This window comes from Chelonia mydas, chromosome 9, assembly GCF_015237465.2.
Source record: "Chelonia mydas isolate rCheMyd1 chromosome 9, rCheMyd1.pri.v2, whole genome shotgun sequence".
Lineage (NCBI taxonomy): Eukaryota > Metazoa > Chordata > Testudines > Cheloniidae > Chelonia > Chelonia mydas.
Genome location: NC_057855.1, coordinates 5,883,288 through 5,901,206, shown reverse-complemented (window position 1 = coordinate 5,901,206; position 17,919 = coordinate 5,883,288). Strand labels below are relative to the sequence as shown.

Sequence of the window (17,919 nt, the reverse complement as noted above, 5' to 3'; positions counted from 1 at the left end):
TCAGAGTGATGCAAGGTGTTTCCTGAGTTTCCCACCCCTGCAGCTGTATCAATCTACCAGGTGGCAGGATGGAGAAAGACATGACTACAAGGCTCTCACCTAGCAGTGTGTGGGCTGTAATCCCCAAAGGGGTACCGGGCCAAACCATTTATACTGTTTTTTTAAATTATTTCCAAACTTCCCCTCCCTTTAGGACAGAAGGGAGAGCATATGATAGTTTGCTCATCACCCCAAAATCTGAGTCTCTTCACATACCTTGTCTTTTCTTGTAATTAAGATTTGATCAAGGAGTTCGGTTGCGTACAATAATTAGTGTTGATGCCAGTGACTGAATCAGGATTGTCTTTTCTGTGTGTATAGCTTTAAAAGTAGACTTCAACTAGAGGAGTTCCTTATTTGTAATATTTCTCAGTACACCAGACAGTGGTTTCCTCTACATCTATAATAGAACATAAACCCTGGCAGAGCTTACTGGTTTGGCACCAACATCTGCTGAGTATATGGATATAAGAGGAAGCATACAGGAGGAACTAAGACAACATTAGGCTTTAGAGAAACACTACATTCCAGCTTTAAGTTTTCTTAAAAGGCATTAATATCTTGAATTAATTATCTCCTGGATAGAAGTTGCTGATGGGGAGGAGGTGAAGCTATTAAATTCTGCCTTTGTATCAAAAGAAGTCAGTTTTTCCTACAAGAACCTTCAACTATTTTATTCTTCTTTTAAAATTGCTGGCATAATAATCTATCACAGCTCTTTCACAGAGAATCTTTTGAACCATATTGTCATCTTTGTGGCTGCACACTTTATATAAACCAGATGCAAAGGGACTCGTCTCATGTAGTTTAGACCCAAAATTTCGGTTGTTTAAAAAATGTCAATATGAATAAAACACATTTTTAATTTAAAACATAACTCTACCACAACATTGTATTAGTGCACATTAACCCAAAGGGAAACTATCTAAGGCATTTATAACAAGCAAAATTCAGTCAGAGGGACTTGTATTTTCCACTTCTTCCTTGGATTACTAGTTTCTGAGTATAAGGAAAAAAAATTTTTTTTTACACTAACTTGATTTACGAGACTAATTTCACTGTCAGAGTTAAGTGAAAAGAATAAACAAACATCATTAATGATGACAAATAGGAATCAGAGTAGCAGCCGTGTTAGTCTGTACTCGCAAAAAGAAAAGGAGTACTAGTGGCACTTTAGAGACTAACTAATTTATTTGAGCATAAGCTTGTGAGCTGTAGCTCACGAAAGCTTATGCTCAAATAAATTGGTTAGTCTCTAAGGTGTCACTAGTACTCCTTTTCTTTTTGACAAGTAGGAAGTATTTTGACATTCTTTGTTTTGTTTCAGAGTAACAGCCGTGTTAGTCTGTATTCGCAAAAAGAAAAGGAGTACTTGTGGCACCTTAGAGACTAACCAATTTATTTGAGCATAAGCTTGTGAGCTGTAGCTCACGAAAGCTTATGCTCAAATAAATTGGTTAGTCTCTAAGGTGTCACTAGTACTCCTTTTCTTTTTGACAAGTAGGAAGTATTTTGACATTCTTTGTTTTGTTTCAGAGTAACAGCTGTGTTAGTCTGTATTCGCAAAAAGAAAAGGAGTACTTGTGGCACCTTAGAGACTAACCAATTTATTTGAGCATGAGCTTTCGTGAGCTACAGCTCACTTCATCGGATGCATCCGATGAAGTGAGCTGTAGCTCACGAAAGCTCATGCTCAAATAAATTGGTTAGCATTCTTTGTTTTAACAATCTAGGTCATATCAGTAACAGTTGTAAAGGCATTTTTTAAAATGTGATTTCTTTTGACAGTGTTCATTTAAGAGACATAGCTGAAACAATCTTGGAACCATTAGTGATAATCTTTGAGATCTCCTGGAGGATGGATGAGGTACAGAGGATTGGAGAAGGGCAAACATAGTGCCTGTCTTTAAAAAGGGGAACAAAGAGGACCTGGGGAATTATATAGTAGTCAGCCTAACGTTGATACCTGGAAAGATGCTGGAACAGATTATTAAACAATCTGTTTGTAAGCACCTAGAGAATAATAGGATAATAAATAGCCAAATGCCAAACCAACCTAATTTCATTCTTGGATAGGGTTACTTGCCTAGTGGATGGGGGTAAACAGTAGACATGACATACCTTGATTTTAGTAAGGCTTTTGACACATCCCACATGATATTCTCATAAGCATACTAGAGGAATATGGTCTAGAGCAGTGGTCCCAGACTTTAACAACCTGTGAACCCCATTCACTAAAATGTCAAGTCTCACAAACCCCCTTCTAAAAATGAATATTTCCAGGGATTTTCTCATTTACCTGAATATAAATTATAAAAGCATTGATCTTGCAAATATAAAATTTGTTTTTATGACACGCTTATTATACACTATTTATGATTATTTATCATTACAGTATTTTTATTACATTATGAAAACGGCAACACTCTTCCAAGATCTCACTTTCATAGCTTGTATCACTTTGAATAAGTCTGTTATAAGACAAGGCTCCTATGTTTCATCAAGGAGTATCAGATGTGAAACAGCATGAAGGTATTTAAGAAGTTCCTCCTACACAAGCATTCAGGTCTTGCGCAGTCCTGGAAAACAACGAACGTTACAACAAAGCTTAAACTTGTTCTTCATCATAATTTTAAAAACAACACTAGCTGCCTATTTAATTTTAAAAACAGCAAAACATATCCACCTCCCTTTCCATTTCTTATAAGGAGTCTTGAAGTTTAAATCTCCTCGGTGTGATAGATATGCTTGCTTTGATCTGCTTAGCTCTTGGAAGTCCAGGGGCTCCAGGTTGCTGGCCCCGTACTGCCCAGAGTCCCTAGGGACAGCGCTGTCCACCATTATGGAATTTTTTCCCGAGAACCCCCTGTAACATTTCACGAACCCCAGTTTGGGAACCACTGGTCTAGAGCAGTAGTTCTCAAAGCCGGTCCACCGCTTGTTCAGGGAAAGCCCCTGGCGGGCCGAGCTGGTTTGTTTACCTGCCGTGTCCGCGGGTTTGGCCGATCGCGGCTCCCACTGGCCGCTGTTTGCCGCTCCAGGCCAATGGGGTCTGCGGGAAGGGCGGGCAGCACGTCCCTTGTCCCGCACTGCTTTCCGCAGCCCCCATTGGCCTGGAGCGGTGAACCCCGGCCAGTGGGAGCCACAATCGGCCAAACCCGCGGACGCGGCAGGTAAACAAACCAGCCCGGCCTGCCAGGGGCTTTCCCTGAAAAAGCAGCGGACTGGCTTTGAGAACCACTGGTCTAGAGGAAGTTATTATAAGGTGAGTGCACAACTGGTTCAAAGGCTGTGATCAAAGAGTAATCAATGTTCACCGTCAAACTGGGAGGGCACATCTAGTGGAGTCCTAAAAGGGTCAGCCCTGGGTCTCTTACTAGTCAATGTTTTCATTAATGACTTGGATAATGGAGTGGAGAGTGTGCTTATATAATTTGCAGATGACACCAAACTGTGAGGGGTTGCAAGTATTTTGGAGGACAGGATTAGAATTTAAAACTACCTTGACAAACTGGTGAATTGGTTTGAATCCAAGAAGCTGAAATTCAATAAAGACAAGTGCAAAGTACTTCGCTTTGGAAGGAAATATCAAATGCACAGATACAAAATGGAAAATTACTAGCTAGGCAGTAGTTCTGCAGAAAATAATCTGGGGGTTTCAGTGAATCACTAGTTGAATATGAGCCAACAATGTGCTGCACTTGCAAAAAAGGTTAATATAATTCTGGGATGTTGTGGTGAGACAGGTCCCCACCCCCGTCAGCAAATAATTAAAGAGCTTCTCAGGGCACAATCCGCTTCAACCAAGTACACCTGTGAGGCTTGCAAAGCCTAGATATGGGTGGGTTCTTTAAAAAGGAAGATGCCAGGTCACTGTAGGATGGATAATAATATATGGGGAAAAGGACTGCTGCCAGTAGAACAGAAACAAGCATTGGTGATGCCAGTTAAGAAACCAGGCAAGGTACATACAAGACCTGATGCTTATAAACCTATTGCTCGCAGATCCCATGTGGGGTAAAAACATGGGGAAAAGTGTAAATGTAAGACTAGTGGAATACTTGGAGAAAAATGATATTCCTGTCTAACTGATGTACAAAGTGGTTTCAGAAAAGGAAGATGCAGAGTTGACCATATCGTGAGACTAGAAACTGCTTAAAAAAGCATAAGGACTAAGAACTTTGTGATAACAGTCTTCCTGGACATTGAATAAGCATTTGGCATGCTAGAGGGAAGACGTCCTATATAAACTAGCCAAAACTGGAATAAAAGGGGAAATGGTTTGGTGGATAAGGGACTTTTTTAGTTAAAATGGGAACAGCTTTATCAAAAACCTACAAGCTTACAAATGGAACTCCACAAAGGAGTATTTACAGCCTTGTTTTGTTTTCCCTTATGATAAATGACTTCCCAGAAAGCGTGCAGATGTCTGTGCTATATAGACTAAGCATAATACACTTAAATTAGATGGGAAAAGACAAATGAGGTACTCCAGAGAATTTCTAAGTGGGGAAATGATCGGGGATTTAAATTCTTACTTGCAAAAATTAAGGGAATGCTTTTAACCAGAAAGAAAATTAGGGAAGTTTGGAACTTATTTCTTTACCGTGAAAAAATTCAGATTGTTCAAAAGTAGGATGAACTTACTCAAAAGAGTAGCTGGAAACAAATGGGGTGCAGATAAAGAAGGTATTGATGATGATAATGATGTACAGAGCATTGATCAGATCAGTTTTAGACTATGGATGCCAAGCTTTAGGTTCGGTCTCAAAAACAACTCTTAGGCCAGATCTACACTAAAAAGTTAAGTTGACCCAGCTACATTGCTCAGCGGTGTGAAAAATCCACAAAGTAGTTAACCCTCAACCTAATCCTTGGTGTGGACAGCGCTAGGTCGACGGAAGACTTCTTCTGTAGACCTAGCTACAGCGTCTCGGGGAGGTGGGTTAACTATTACAGTGACGGGAAAACCTCTCCTGTCTCTGTAGTAAGTGGCTGAAGCACTACAGCAGCACAGCTGAACAGCTATTCCCCCATTTGTGGATTTGGAACTGCATGAAAACACAAGGGAAGGAAAAAAACACTTATTATGACCAATAACATTTCTGAATTTATTTATGAAAAATGGGACCAGCTTTGCAAAGTCTATACAGATGGATCAGAAGATGACAGCACGAGTAGAGTGGGAACAGCCTTCTGTGTTCCTAGTTTTGGAATCCAGAAATCTAAAAGACTGTTGAATTATGTGACCACACTGATGGCTGAACTAATAAGGATAATGTTGGCACTAACCTGGGTAAAAGATGTGCGACTGACCTGCACTTGAACCTGTCAGGCATTATGACAATCGGAATTTGGAAAGCAGAAATGACATAAGTGAAATAATGTTCCTAACTACAGAAATAATGCAAGCAGGTATCTGTGTAACAATAGCATAGATTCTGGAATATCTGGACATGAGAGGGCTGACAAAGCAGCAAAATAAGCTCTGAAAAAATGAGGAGGTACATATTAAGATACCTTTAAATAGACAAGAATTCAAAAGTGTGGTAACAAAGGAGCTTGCGAAGGAATGGAAAGAACTATGGACTAAGGGGGAAAAAAAAGACTTAAGGTTTTAGAATGTATGATCAAAAATTGAAGATAATACCATGCTCCACAGTCATGTTAGAAAAAATGACATAGTCCTTTTTAAAGGGCTAACAGGTCATTGTGCCTTGAATAATAAGTTAAACGTATTAAAAAGAAATAAAGATGGGCTGTGTAATGTGTGCAAAGCCAAGGAACCTGTTGATGATGTTCTATGGCAGTGGTCTCCAATCTTTTTATGCACAAGATCGCTTTTTGAATTTAAGTGCAACCCAGGATCTACCCCATTCCTTTCCCGAAGCCCTGACCTGCTCACTCCATCCCCCCCGTCACTCACTCTCCCCCACCCTCACTCACTTTCCCCGGGCTGTGGCAGGGAGTTGAGGTTCGGGAGAGGGTGCAGGCTCTGGGCTAGGGCCAAGGGGTTCGGAGTGTGAGAGGGGGCTCTGGGCTCAGCCTGGGGCAGGGGATTGGGGTACAGAAGGGGGTATGGGGTGCTGGCTCTAGGAGGGGGCTTAGGGCTGGGGTGCAGGCTCCCGCCAGGCGGCGCTTATTTCAGGCGGCTCCCAGTCGGCGCCACAGCGGGGCTAAGGCAGGCTCCCTGCCTGCCCCGGCCCCATGCCACTCTCAGAAGTGACCAGCATGCATGCCCCTGAAGCTCTGTGTGCTGCTCCTGCCTGCAAACACCACCCCTGCAGCTCCCATCACGCAGTTCCCCGTTCCCAGCCAATGGGACTTGTGGGGGGCAATGCTTGCAGGCAGGAGCAGCGCATGGAGACCTCTGCCCCACCCCTTTGGGACCTCGGGGGCGTGCTGACCTCTTCCGGGAGCAGCGCATGGCCAGGGCAGACAGTAAGCCTGCCTTAGCCCTGCTATGCTGCCAGACTATTAGTGGCCGGAGATCGCGATCGACTGGCAGAGGCTCCAGGATCGACCAGTCAATTGCGATATACGGGGTGGTGACCACTGTTGTATGGCATTGTGGAAAATAGTCTGTAGAAAGTAAGTTTCTGGATGAAAAATTGAGTCAGCCCAGAATCAAAGATTTTTCCCTACAGGGACTAATGAGAATGTCAGGGAAATGCAATAGTGCAAAAAAGCCTTGCTGTAGAAGGATATTTAAAAAACCAAAACTTGGCTAAAAATGAATGAAGAAGGTGGTGGTCAGAGCTTCATATGAGGAGGCTGCTGTGTCAAAACGCTAAAGACAAAGTGCAGGGTGGTACTCTGTAGGAGCAGGACTGCAGCTCAGAGCTTCGTGGCAGCGGGGGTAACTGACTGGGGAAATGGGTTGGCTTCCCAGGTCCTCTCAGAAAGGAGAAGGGCTGGTACTTTCCTTTGACTTCCCAAAGGCTGGACGCTGGTTTTTGTGGGCTGTGGAAGCAAACAGACTTTTTGTTTGGATTCCTTTAGCTCCCCTCTCCCCTGCAATTTGCCTTGAACAGCACAGCTAGAGGCCTGTGCCCTGGACTGAGAGGCAGGGGCAGTGCCCACCCTCTCCCCAAGGGGGTGCTAGAAAGGTATAGCCTACTACAAGCGTATAAACAGGAGCGTGCTAAGACATGAGAGAGAATTGTTTCACTCTTCTCGGCATTGGTAAGGCTTCAGCTAGAGTAGCGTGTCCAGTTCTGGGCACCACACTTTAGGAAAGATGTGGAAAAACTAGAAAGAGTCCAGAGGAGAGCAACAAAAATGCTTAAAAGTTTAGAAAACCTGACCTATGCAGAAAGGTTAAAAAAACTGGACGTTTAGCCTTGAGAAAAGATGACCAAAGGGGGACCTGATAAGTCTTCAACTACATTAGGAGTTGTTATAAAGAGAACTGTGATCAATTGTTCTCCAAGTCCACTGAAAGTAGGATAAGAAGCCATCCGCTTAATGAGCAGCAAGGGATATTTAGGTTACATACTAGGAACAAGTTTCTAACTCTAAGGGAAGTTAAGCTCTGGAATAGGCTTCCAAGGAAGGTCATGGAATACCCATCATTGGAGGTTTTTAAGAATATGTTGGACAAACACCTGTCAAGGATGATCTAGATCAGTGGTTCTCAAACTAGGGAAACTTGTTCAAGGAAAGCCCCTGGCGGGCCACACTGGTTTGTTTACCTGCGGGAAGGGCAGCCAGCGCGTTCCTTGGCCCGTGCTGCTTTCTGCAGCCCCCATTGGCCTGGAACGGCGAACCACGGCCAGTGGGAGCCACGATCGGCCGAACCTGCGGACGCAGCAGGTAAACAAACCGGCGTGGCCCGCCAGGGGCTCTCTCTGAACAAGCGGCGCCCCTAGTTTGCGAACCACTGGTCTAGATATAGTTGGTCCTGCGTCAATACTGAGAGATGGACTAAATGACCTCTTGAGGTCCCTTCTAGCCCTGCAGTTCTGTGATTCTGTAGAGTCAAACTGAAGATGCCATCAGGGACTAGTTAAACCTCCTGGAAAGGATTAATATCTTCAAGGAACATACTCCATGAAACAGAATGTCAAGAAACAGACAAATTAAAAATAGAGCGTCCTTTTACTGCACCCCACCTTTTGTGATGCTGAAAATCTGGTAGGCCTGAGCTAACAAATTATATTCATCTTCTGCCTATTTGAAACTAATTTCACATTCTAATATTAAATTATTACAGTTTCTTCAAGTCAGGAAATTGCTGAAGAAAGTAACTCACTCTAACTCCAATGCAGATCCAGATTATGGCTAAATCTAAACCTCTTTAGAATTCATAGAGCATAACAGTGCCTCAACCCTATTAATCACAGGTCTGATCCATTTCCAGAGTGTGCTTGCAGACTGGGATTGTAATGTTCTGCAGACCTTGAGTGTTTGTTCAAGAGATTTTAAACATGGCCCAAGTCCAACAGCAGACAGAGAAGGACTAATGGAGACTTCTATTATTAGACTTTATTGTAATATCCAGAAGGCCCAATCAGAATCAGGGTCCTATTGTGCTAGGTTGCTGTACAAACACAATCTCTTTTGTGTGTGTGTGCGCATGCATGGTGGGGGTTTGTGGGGGTGGGAAAGAGGGTTGTAACATGGACCAGAAGCTTCTATTCAAATACCAAATAATAATTCTGGAAACTTACTTAGCAAAAATAAAGTTTGCATAAGATCTTGACTGGCATTTGTTCCTTTTTCTTTAAAAATAACCTGCACAAATTAATAGTTTAAATTGTATGAGAATCTCAGCACAATCATGTTTATTTTGCCTTTTAAAAAACCCACCGGCTGCAAAAAGCTAAATCTAAGACACATTCCTCCTGTTTTATTGTTAAAAGGGATAGCGTGATTAAAAATCCTGTGTATGTACAATAAAAATGTCTTTACCTATGTTACAGTTTAGATGACAAAGTCAAAACTGAAATCTCTACTTTTCAAGCTACAAACATACTTTTCTCACTGTTTATGGTGATGTTTACTTATGTATTTTGCTCAGCTTGGACAAAGAAAATAGGCTGGTCAATTTCCATTTAGCTTCAGTGTAGTCTAATGCTGTGTTGTTTGATTTGCAAACGTGGCATGGGAATGCTGATTTGTATATGAACATACTTTTTCCATTTGAATTGAAATAAACTTGTTCAAGATTTCAAAAATAGGAGGTGAAAGTTAATTTCCTCAGTCCATACGTAGGCTTTTGCCCTGATTTTCAAAAAGTGCTGAGCTCCCAGCAGCTCGTATTGAGGTCAAGAGGATGATCCAAAAATATTCCAGGAAATGATGAGGAACAGTTTAAAGCATAAGTTGGCAAAAGTGCAGCCTATGGAGTTCAACATAGCTGGCAGGCACCTTCATTTTGAATATGGATGGGGAGTCTACAAATCTCAGCACTAAATGCTCCAATCTGAGCTGGGGGGGCCAGGCCACTTGACCCAATTTGGAGCATTGCGCTGTAGGATTCAGGCTGCCCAAACATACCTAAGATGAGGGTGGCTGTGAAACTATTTTGTTAATGTGAGTTAAGGCTCCCACTATGTTCAAATGCAGCCCTTAGGGGAGCATGATTTCTGGGGTAATGAGTGCAGGACAGGCTATACAAAAAATAGAAAAGAGATGAAAGGCTGCAGATTTAAGGCTATTTCAGTATCTAGTATTACTTAAACTGCTGTTATGAACTCTACGCTGTCTCTCATTGTCGTCACATGCTGTGCTTGTTCCTTTTAGCAAGAACATGGCAAATAAAAAGATGGAAGTATTCTCCCCTCTGGAAGCTGTGCAAATCTGTGCTGTGCTGGAGGACTGTCTTGATCAGCTTGCTATTCTTGGATATATTATGCCAGTTTCCTATGAGGGCAGGACAGACATCAGCAATGTAGGTGCCTCAATTTTTTTAAATTTTCTGATTTTCCTTCCTGTCTTTATGCTACAACTTCTTACCTTCTTTTGACTCCTCTTAAAAATAAATGTTGATATATTTTCATTGTAAAGTGCCCCACAGCCCGTGAGAGAAGGAACATTCTGTTTGCCAGAAGCTGGGAAAGGACGACAGGGAATGGATCACTTGATGACTACCTGTTCTGTTCATTGCCTCTGGGACACCTGGCATTGGCCACTGTCAGAAGACAGGAGACTGGGCTAGATGGACCTTTGGTCTGACCCAGTATGGCTGTTATTATAAATGCATCATCTTGTTGGTCAGCTGGAGACTGATTTTAATACTTATAATTCAGTAGCACCCAGATGCCCTAATAAGGATTGGGGTTGCATTCAGCTAGGCACTGCACGAACATAAACAAAAACATGATTCCTATGCCAAAGAGCTTACAATCTAAGATAAAAGTCAAGATGAAAAGGAGTAGGGAAAGGAAAACGATCAAGCATAGCTAAGTTGTATATACCTATATGCATTTTCTTTTTAAAAAGCAAAGAAGAACAGGATTTTCAAAAACACTCAGTTCTGATATAATTCTGCTCCCATAGAAGTCACTCATGAAACTCCCATTGACTTTAGGGGGAACAGAGTTGGGCCAACACTGAACATTTTTGAAAATTCCACCCTAGATCTATAACTAACCAACTGCCCCTCAGTCTAGAGTCATTAACTGGCTGATTTCATATTAGGCATCACAGCATAAGTGGGTCTTGAGGGGAGATTTGAAAGAGAGGGCAGCTCAGAGGGGTGTTCCATGCATTAGAGGCAGCCTAGTGGAAGTGCTGAGATGTTTTTGGAGAAGGAGGCAGTTGCAGGGGATGGTAGAGTGGCGAATGAGGTGATAGGACACAAGAGTGGGCCTAACCACCTTGAGAGGCAAATAGTTTTGATATCTGCTATCACCTCAAGAATCTGAACATTTACCGAAGGCAGCAGCCAATTTCCAGGCTGAGCAGTTATGAAACTTTTTTCCTTATGCATAAGGAACTGGAAATAATTGAAGCATTATGACTGAGGTGGCATAAACTACTGGAACTTAGCTTATCTGGTCTAATGCTGCTTCATTTTATTCTACTCACCATGCCTAAAGTATCAGCAGAGAAAGAAAGAGGAAGAGTAAAGTAAAATTTAATTTTGTATAGCAGTCCTTTGTCTCTTATCTGTTTTCAAGAACAAGAAGTCTATTATACGGTGACAGAGAATACTCAGGTTTCAGAGTAGCAGCCGTGTTAGTCTGTATCCGCAAAAAGAAAAGGAGGACTTGTGGCACCTTAGAGACTAACATATTTATTTGAGCATAAGCTTTCGTGAGCTACAGCTCACTTCATCGGATGCATTGAAGGAGCTGTAGCTCATGAAAGCTTATGCTCAAATAAATTTGTTAGTCTCTAAGGTGCCACAGGTCCTCCTTTTCTTTTTAGAGAATACTCAGAATCTGAAGTGTGTACTAGATTCAGAGCCTGATTAATGCTTAAGCCATACAGTAGAGGGCACTCCTTCCCTGAAAAGAGATCTGTGGATTAGATCCACCTGTTCCCAGATATGAATTCTCATTCACTGAATAGCGTGAGGAAAGCTTCTGATGTATTAGCAGTGAACGCCCACAGAGAAAACACATTCCTAAGGATTCTAGGGGGTTTTCTCCTCCTGACACACATGTTCAGTTTGTGATAGTGTCAATGAAAGTCACGCCCAATATAGAGAACAGCTATGTGCTAATTCCATTGCTCTGTGATTTTGTCACTGTATCCCATCCTCTATTTTTCAATTGTAAATTGTCAGTTTCATTTCAAGGGACCCTATCTTCTGCCTAGCACTTAGGCATGCTATTGCAGCTGTAGAAGTCAATCATAGTTATGACATTTTATATAACACTAATCACAGTGTCAGTTGATAATTCATTAACTTTCTCAATCAATGACTAGGGCGCACTAGGAATGGAGTGTTTCCATTTGCTGAATTTAGTGCAGTTGCCTCCTACACTGTGCCACAAAAATAAACTTCTAGCTGACTGAACAAAAGGCACCTCATGCACTTTACAAACTCTCCATCCTTTGGTAATTGAACTATCCCAGGGATTTTAAGGTACCTGTCAAAGTGCCTGTAGATACTACATTACATTAAAGCAGTTTCTTTGCCACGCTCAGGTTTTTCTGGAGTTCAGTCACTTAAGAGATTGAGATTCAAGCTATTTTAATATTGTTAATTTAAAGTAATTTTTTTTATTTGCACCTGTCTGTATACATTTAGTGTATACAATTTATATACCTATTCACACAAATACACATACACACCTCAGCTGGTTAACTGCCCTAACTCAATGGAGCTATGATAATTTACATCAGCGGAGGATCTCTGTTTGTTTTCCAACTCACACCTTAGGCTGCCCTAAAATATCCAAAATGTTTCCATATAGCTTGTTACGAAGGTAGCGGCCAATATTTTGAATTTCCCCTCCTGATTCTTGTTGTATTTACTCCACCACACAAAACCGCTAAACAAACACATTCACCCAGCACTTACACTTCTGTTGAGAAGGCAGCACAACGCACAGTGATTGATATAGAAATAAGGCAGGCAGGCAAGCTCTAGGTGATGCTGGTGGCAATTAAATGAGAAATAGACGACAGGGTGATCCTTCCTCTCTCCTCAGTCTTCACCTTGGTCCTTGTCCTGCACCAGCCTTTGCACATGCTTAATTTTACACACTTTGAATAGTCCCATTGACCTCAATGGGCCTATGTTCCTGTGCTTAAAGTTAAGGAGGGATAAAGGTCTTTGCAAAATCAAGCATACATTATAACTAAGTAAAGACTGCATTATTTTGGATATCAGACTCCCGTCTCTTTGGTGTGTAATTTAATACACTATATCAATGGCTGTAGGCATGATTCTAATCTAGTTTACTGTTTAATCAACTTTTTCCTCTTCTGTTACATAACATTGCAGAGTTTTTCATTTCTCTTCTGTCCCTTATGCACATAAATCTCTTTTGTTCCCTTGTAGATTGATGCCCAAGAAATCAGTGAAATCACCAAGAGCCAGAAGGAGTTGGGGGTTAAGTTTGAACAGCTCATGTCAGCAAAGTCAGAGAACAGGCCAACAGTTCCCTCTGAGTCACTGAAGTTCACAGAACTGGGGCAGCAGCTGCAGGAAACAAGTGGAGATCTAAAAAGGGCCAATCATCTTTTTAGTAGGGCTGCAAAACAGAGTGCTGTGTCCTCCGATAACCTCAGAAAAGTTCAAGCTGACAGGTGAATGATCAGAGAGGACTGTGGCTTTTAATGAGAGGTGCCAGATGACAGACCTGAAGACTGTGAAGTCCTTCATTTCTCTCCAGAACAGATAGCAGCAGTATACGCTTCCCTTCCCCTCCTTGCTAATGTACTTCAACCCTAACCTGGAGGGAATAGGGAGTTTAGTCTTCAAGACCCTGGCTTCTGCTTAGACTGACAGCAAGGAGGCCATTTACTGTGGTTTGGGAACTAGGATACCTATCCATTAGGGAATGGACTGACACTACCAACTAATTTCTCAAAGGTTTGCAAAGTATGGCCTAGCGTTAATGACTTTTGGTCACTTTAATAGAATCTAAACTGATGACCTTTCAATAATTCATCCCTGGAGCCATCCAGTACTGGTGTTTGAATGTTTGGAATCAAGGTTTCTCTAGCAAATATTAGTTTATTACTGAAATCAGTTTAACAGGCTGAGCACTGTCTCTTGAGCTCAGTCAATTAATGTCTCATATTATGTCACTGTAGCCCTGTTACTACTGTGCACTCCATCCTGCTTTATAGAATAGCTAATGAACACCAAGGCCAAGATTTTCTTAAAAAAGGGAAGATGATGTTAGCCTATATTTTAGGCTCCTAATTAGATGGCTTGATTTGAAAGAGTGCTGAGCCCATAGCAGCTCATTGATTTAAGGAGTCTAACAGTAGGTGCATATATTAGAAAATCTTGGCCTGTATAATTAAGTAGCAAAGTCAAATGAACGAGTTCAAGGAAATTCAGTGCAAAAAAAATTCCCAAATGAATGCAAAATTGCCACTGAGAATGTAATCACATATTCATCAGGAAATTCTACATGCTGGTAAATTGTAAGCTCTTCAGGGCAGGGACCATGGTTGTGTAAATGTCTGTACAGCACCTAGCACAATGGGTTTCCATCTTGAGTGGGGCCTCTTGGTGCTACTGTAATATAAATGTTAAATGATAACTCAACCACACTGTATGTTCTTAAGGCATAAACGTAACTCCTCCACCATACTACACAATACTCCAGATGCACAAGTGGGAGTTATAGTGGGAAACCTAACTCTGTCTACACCAAAGGTTTTGCTGGCATGGGTAGGGGGAGTGATTTTTTTCGCACTCCTAGCCGTTATAGCTATGCCAGCAAAACTTTGTAGTGTTGACGAAAAGCCTTGGATTTGGTGTAAGAACCTGAACGGAAGAGAAGTAGGACACTACGTTACTGTAACTTTTTTAGCAGTGAACAATAACAGGGCCTGTATGTTTGAGCCAGGCATTGAATTGCCAGAAAATAACATCTTTGTCTAAGCTGCTGTTGTGTTCCTCGTTCTTGTCGGCAGGCAGTATGTGAGCGATGTGATTGCAGACACTTTGCAGGAAATGCAGACTTCAGGAACGTTTCAGAGTCTGTTGCAAGCTGTGCAGAGAGAAGAGGAGAAGAAGTTTAACTTCTACACCACCATTATCAGGTTAGAGTTGTGTTAGGCATTTTCCCAGCTTCAATCACCACTGCTCCCGAGTACATGTTCTCACTTACAGTATACAAGAGAACACAGCTTCTTCCATCTGAGCATCGCTGTGTACTTCATAAACATTTACTACATTATATTTAGGGAGAGAAGTCACTTCTGGGCCTACTGCCCTGTCTACAGTGGGAATGCCCCCTCCTGCCCATGTCCTGCCACCAGAATGCTACTGACATGCCCCCTGCCTCCCCTTATGCTGCTGGGGACTGGGAGCACAGAGATGGCAGAGCTGCCTCCATCAGCAGAGAGTTACCTTAGACAAGGAATGGGCACACAAAATTGCAAGCCCAATAGCAAGAACTTTTAATGAATCTGTAAACTCAGGGGTTGTACCGTATGATTGGAGAATTGCTAACATAGTTCCTATTTTTAAGAAAGGAAAAAAACGTGATCCGGGTAACTACAGGCCTGTTAGTTTCACATCTGTGGTATGCAAGGTTGTGGAAAAAATTTTGGAGGAGAAAGTCGTTAAGGACATTGAAGTCAATGGTAAATGGGACAAAATACAACATGGTTTTACAAAAGGTAGATCGTGCCAAACCTACCTGATCTCCTTCTTTGAGAAAGTAACAGATTTTTTAGACAAAGGAAACGCAGTGGATCTAATTTACTTAGATTTCAGTAAGGCGTTTGATACCGCGCCACATGGGGAATTATTAGTTAAATTGGAAAAGATGGGGATCAATATGAAAATTGAAAGGTGGATAAGGAATCGGTTAACAGGGAGACTGCAGCGGGTCCTACTGATAGGTGAACTGTCAGGCTGGAGGGAGGTTATCAGTTGAGTTCCTCAGGGATCAGTTTTGGGACCAATCTTATTTAATCTTTTCATTACTGACCGCGGCACAAAAAGTGGGAGTGTGCTAATAAAGTTTGCGGATGATACAAAGCTGGGAGGTATTGCCAATTTAGAGAAGGACCGGGATATCATACAGGAAGATTTGGATGACCTTGTAAACTGGAGTAATAGTAATAGGATGAAATTTAATAGTGAAACGTGTAAGGTTATGCATTTAGGGATTAATAACAAGAATTTTAGTTATAAGCTGGGGATGCATCAATTAGAAGTAATAGATGAGGAGAAGGACCTTGGAGTATTGGTTGATCATAGGATGACTATGAGCCGCCAATGCGATATGGCTGTGAAAAAAGCTAATGCGGTCTTGGGATGCATCAGGAGAGGTATTTCCAGTAGGGATAAGGAGGTTTTAGTACCGTTATACAAGGCACTGGTGAGACCTCACCTGGAATACTGTGTGCAGTTCTGGTCTCCCATGTATAAGAAGGATGAATTCAAACTGGAACAGGTACAGAGAAGGGCTACTAGGATGATTTGAGGAATGGAAAACTGGTCTTATGAAAGGAGACTCAAGGAGCTTGGCTTGTTTAGCCTAACTAAAAGAAGGTTGAGGGGAGATATGATTGCTCTCTATAAACATATCAGAGGGATAAATACCGGAGAGGGAGAGGAATTATTTACGCTCAGTACCAATGTGGACACAAGAACAAATAGATATAAACTGGTCATTAGGAAGTTTAGACTTGAAATTAGACGAAGGTTTCTAACCATCAGAGGAGTGAAGTTTTGGAATAGCCTTCCAAGGGAAGCAGTGGGGGCAAAAGACCTATCTGGCTTTAAGATTAAACTCGATAAGTTTATGGAGGAGATGGTATGATGGGATAACATGATTTTGGCAATTAATTGATCTTTAAATATTCATGGTAAATAGGCCCAATGGCCTGTGATGGGATGTTAGATGGGGTGGGATCTGAGTTACTACAGAAAATTCTTTCCTGGGTATCTGGCTGGTGAATCTTGCCCACATGCTCAGGGTTTAGCTGATCACCATATTTGGAGTCAGGAAGGAATTTTCCTCCAGGGCAAATTGGAAGAGGCCCTGGAGGTTTTTCACCTTCCTCTGTAGCATGGGTCACTTGCTGGAGGATTCTCTGCTCCTTGAAGTCTTTAAACCACAATTTGAAGACTTCAATAGCTCAGACATAGGTGAGAGGTTTTTCGCAGGAGTGGGTGGATGGGGTTCTGTGGCCTGCGTTGCGCAGGAGGTCAGACTAGATGCGCTTTTTTGGAGTGAGCCCTATATGTCTTCCAGTAGAACATGGCTTCTGGTTTTTGGTTTTGTCCAATCGATAAAAACATCCCACACCAATAAACCCCAGAAATGGTTACATGTATCTAAGGGTTTGTCTAAACCCTTAGTAATGTGGACTAAAGCGCACCAATATGTTGTGGATTAATTGGTCTGTGTAGACACTAAGGGTTCCTCAGTGCGCTTTAAGGTAGTGCTGTTTGAAACAGTACTATATTAAAGCGGACTAGGGAGGTTACAAAGAGATTATTTATTACAGTATATACAAAAGCCCTGAACCCCCCGGATTTCTGGACATCTACAGAGAAATCTAAGTTTGATTTTTAACTGTCAACGTGTGCGTCTAAAAGTAGACTTATGGAATGTATGTTGGAGTGTAAGCTCTTCAGAGCAGGGACTTGTCAAATTGCTTAATGAATGAAGTGCCATATGCACCCATGGCCCTGTATGGATATTAGATAAGCATAAAACCTTAGGAAAAAATCGGAGTGACAAGGGCCATGGTAACACAAGCTGGAAAGCTACCGGCTATACATGTTAAGGCACAGATTCTGTTTTTTTCTTCTTTTGTGAAGGGAAAGTGGGAAGCTTGTGCAAATAAAAAAAAATTCAAATTGCCCATCAATAACAGAACGTATGCCTGCACCAAAGGCGACCGTGATTTTGTTTTAAAATGTAAACATCTTTGTCAATTTTGGTGTCCATACATCTCCCCTTACTGATTTGAGAATTTGAACAGGTTTGTTTTTTAAAATATACTTTTCTGTTCACCCTTAACAAAAATAGTCTTATACAAAAACTAAAGCCCGTGTAATCTGGAAATGGGCAGTGATTAGGGACATGATCCTACATTGAAATTTGTGGGAGTTTTAGTATAAAAGCTGTCCCCAAATAGTAAGATTCTTTCCTCCATCCTCTCAACCAAATAAATCAAGTCTTTGTGGAATCTGTACAGGCTTCTGTTGGAAGAAATCTACATTTTTTGCTTCATTCTCCCAATCAGTCCCACCTGTCCGGCTCAGCAGTGGTACAT

The 17,919-nt window shown here is 41.8% G+C and overlaps 1 protein-coding gene across 3 annotated transcripts in view; it reads left to right on the top strand.

The window, feature by feature from the left end:
- Positions 1 to 17,919, top strand: part of IQCG (IQ motif containing G) — a 36,139-nt gene that overhangs the window by 3,437 nt on the left and 14,783 nt on the right. For all 3 annotated transcript variants that reach the window (XM_037908797.2, XM_037908798.2, XM_043522198.1), the window contains exons 3-5: positions 9,787 to 9,934; positions 13,001 to 13,248; positions 14,593 to 14,721. In XM_037908797.2, coding sequence (XP_037764725.1) covers positions 9,794 to 9,934; positions 13,001 to 13,248; positions 14,593 to 14,721 — 518 coding nt within the window. In that variant the 5' untranslated portion in view covers positions 9,787 to 9,793. The remainder of the gene's footprint in view (positions 1 to 9,786; positions 9,935 to 13,000; positions 13,249 to 14,592; positions 14,722 to 17,919) is intronic.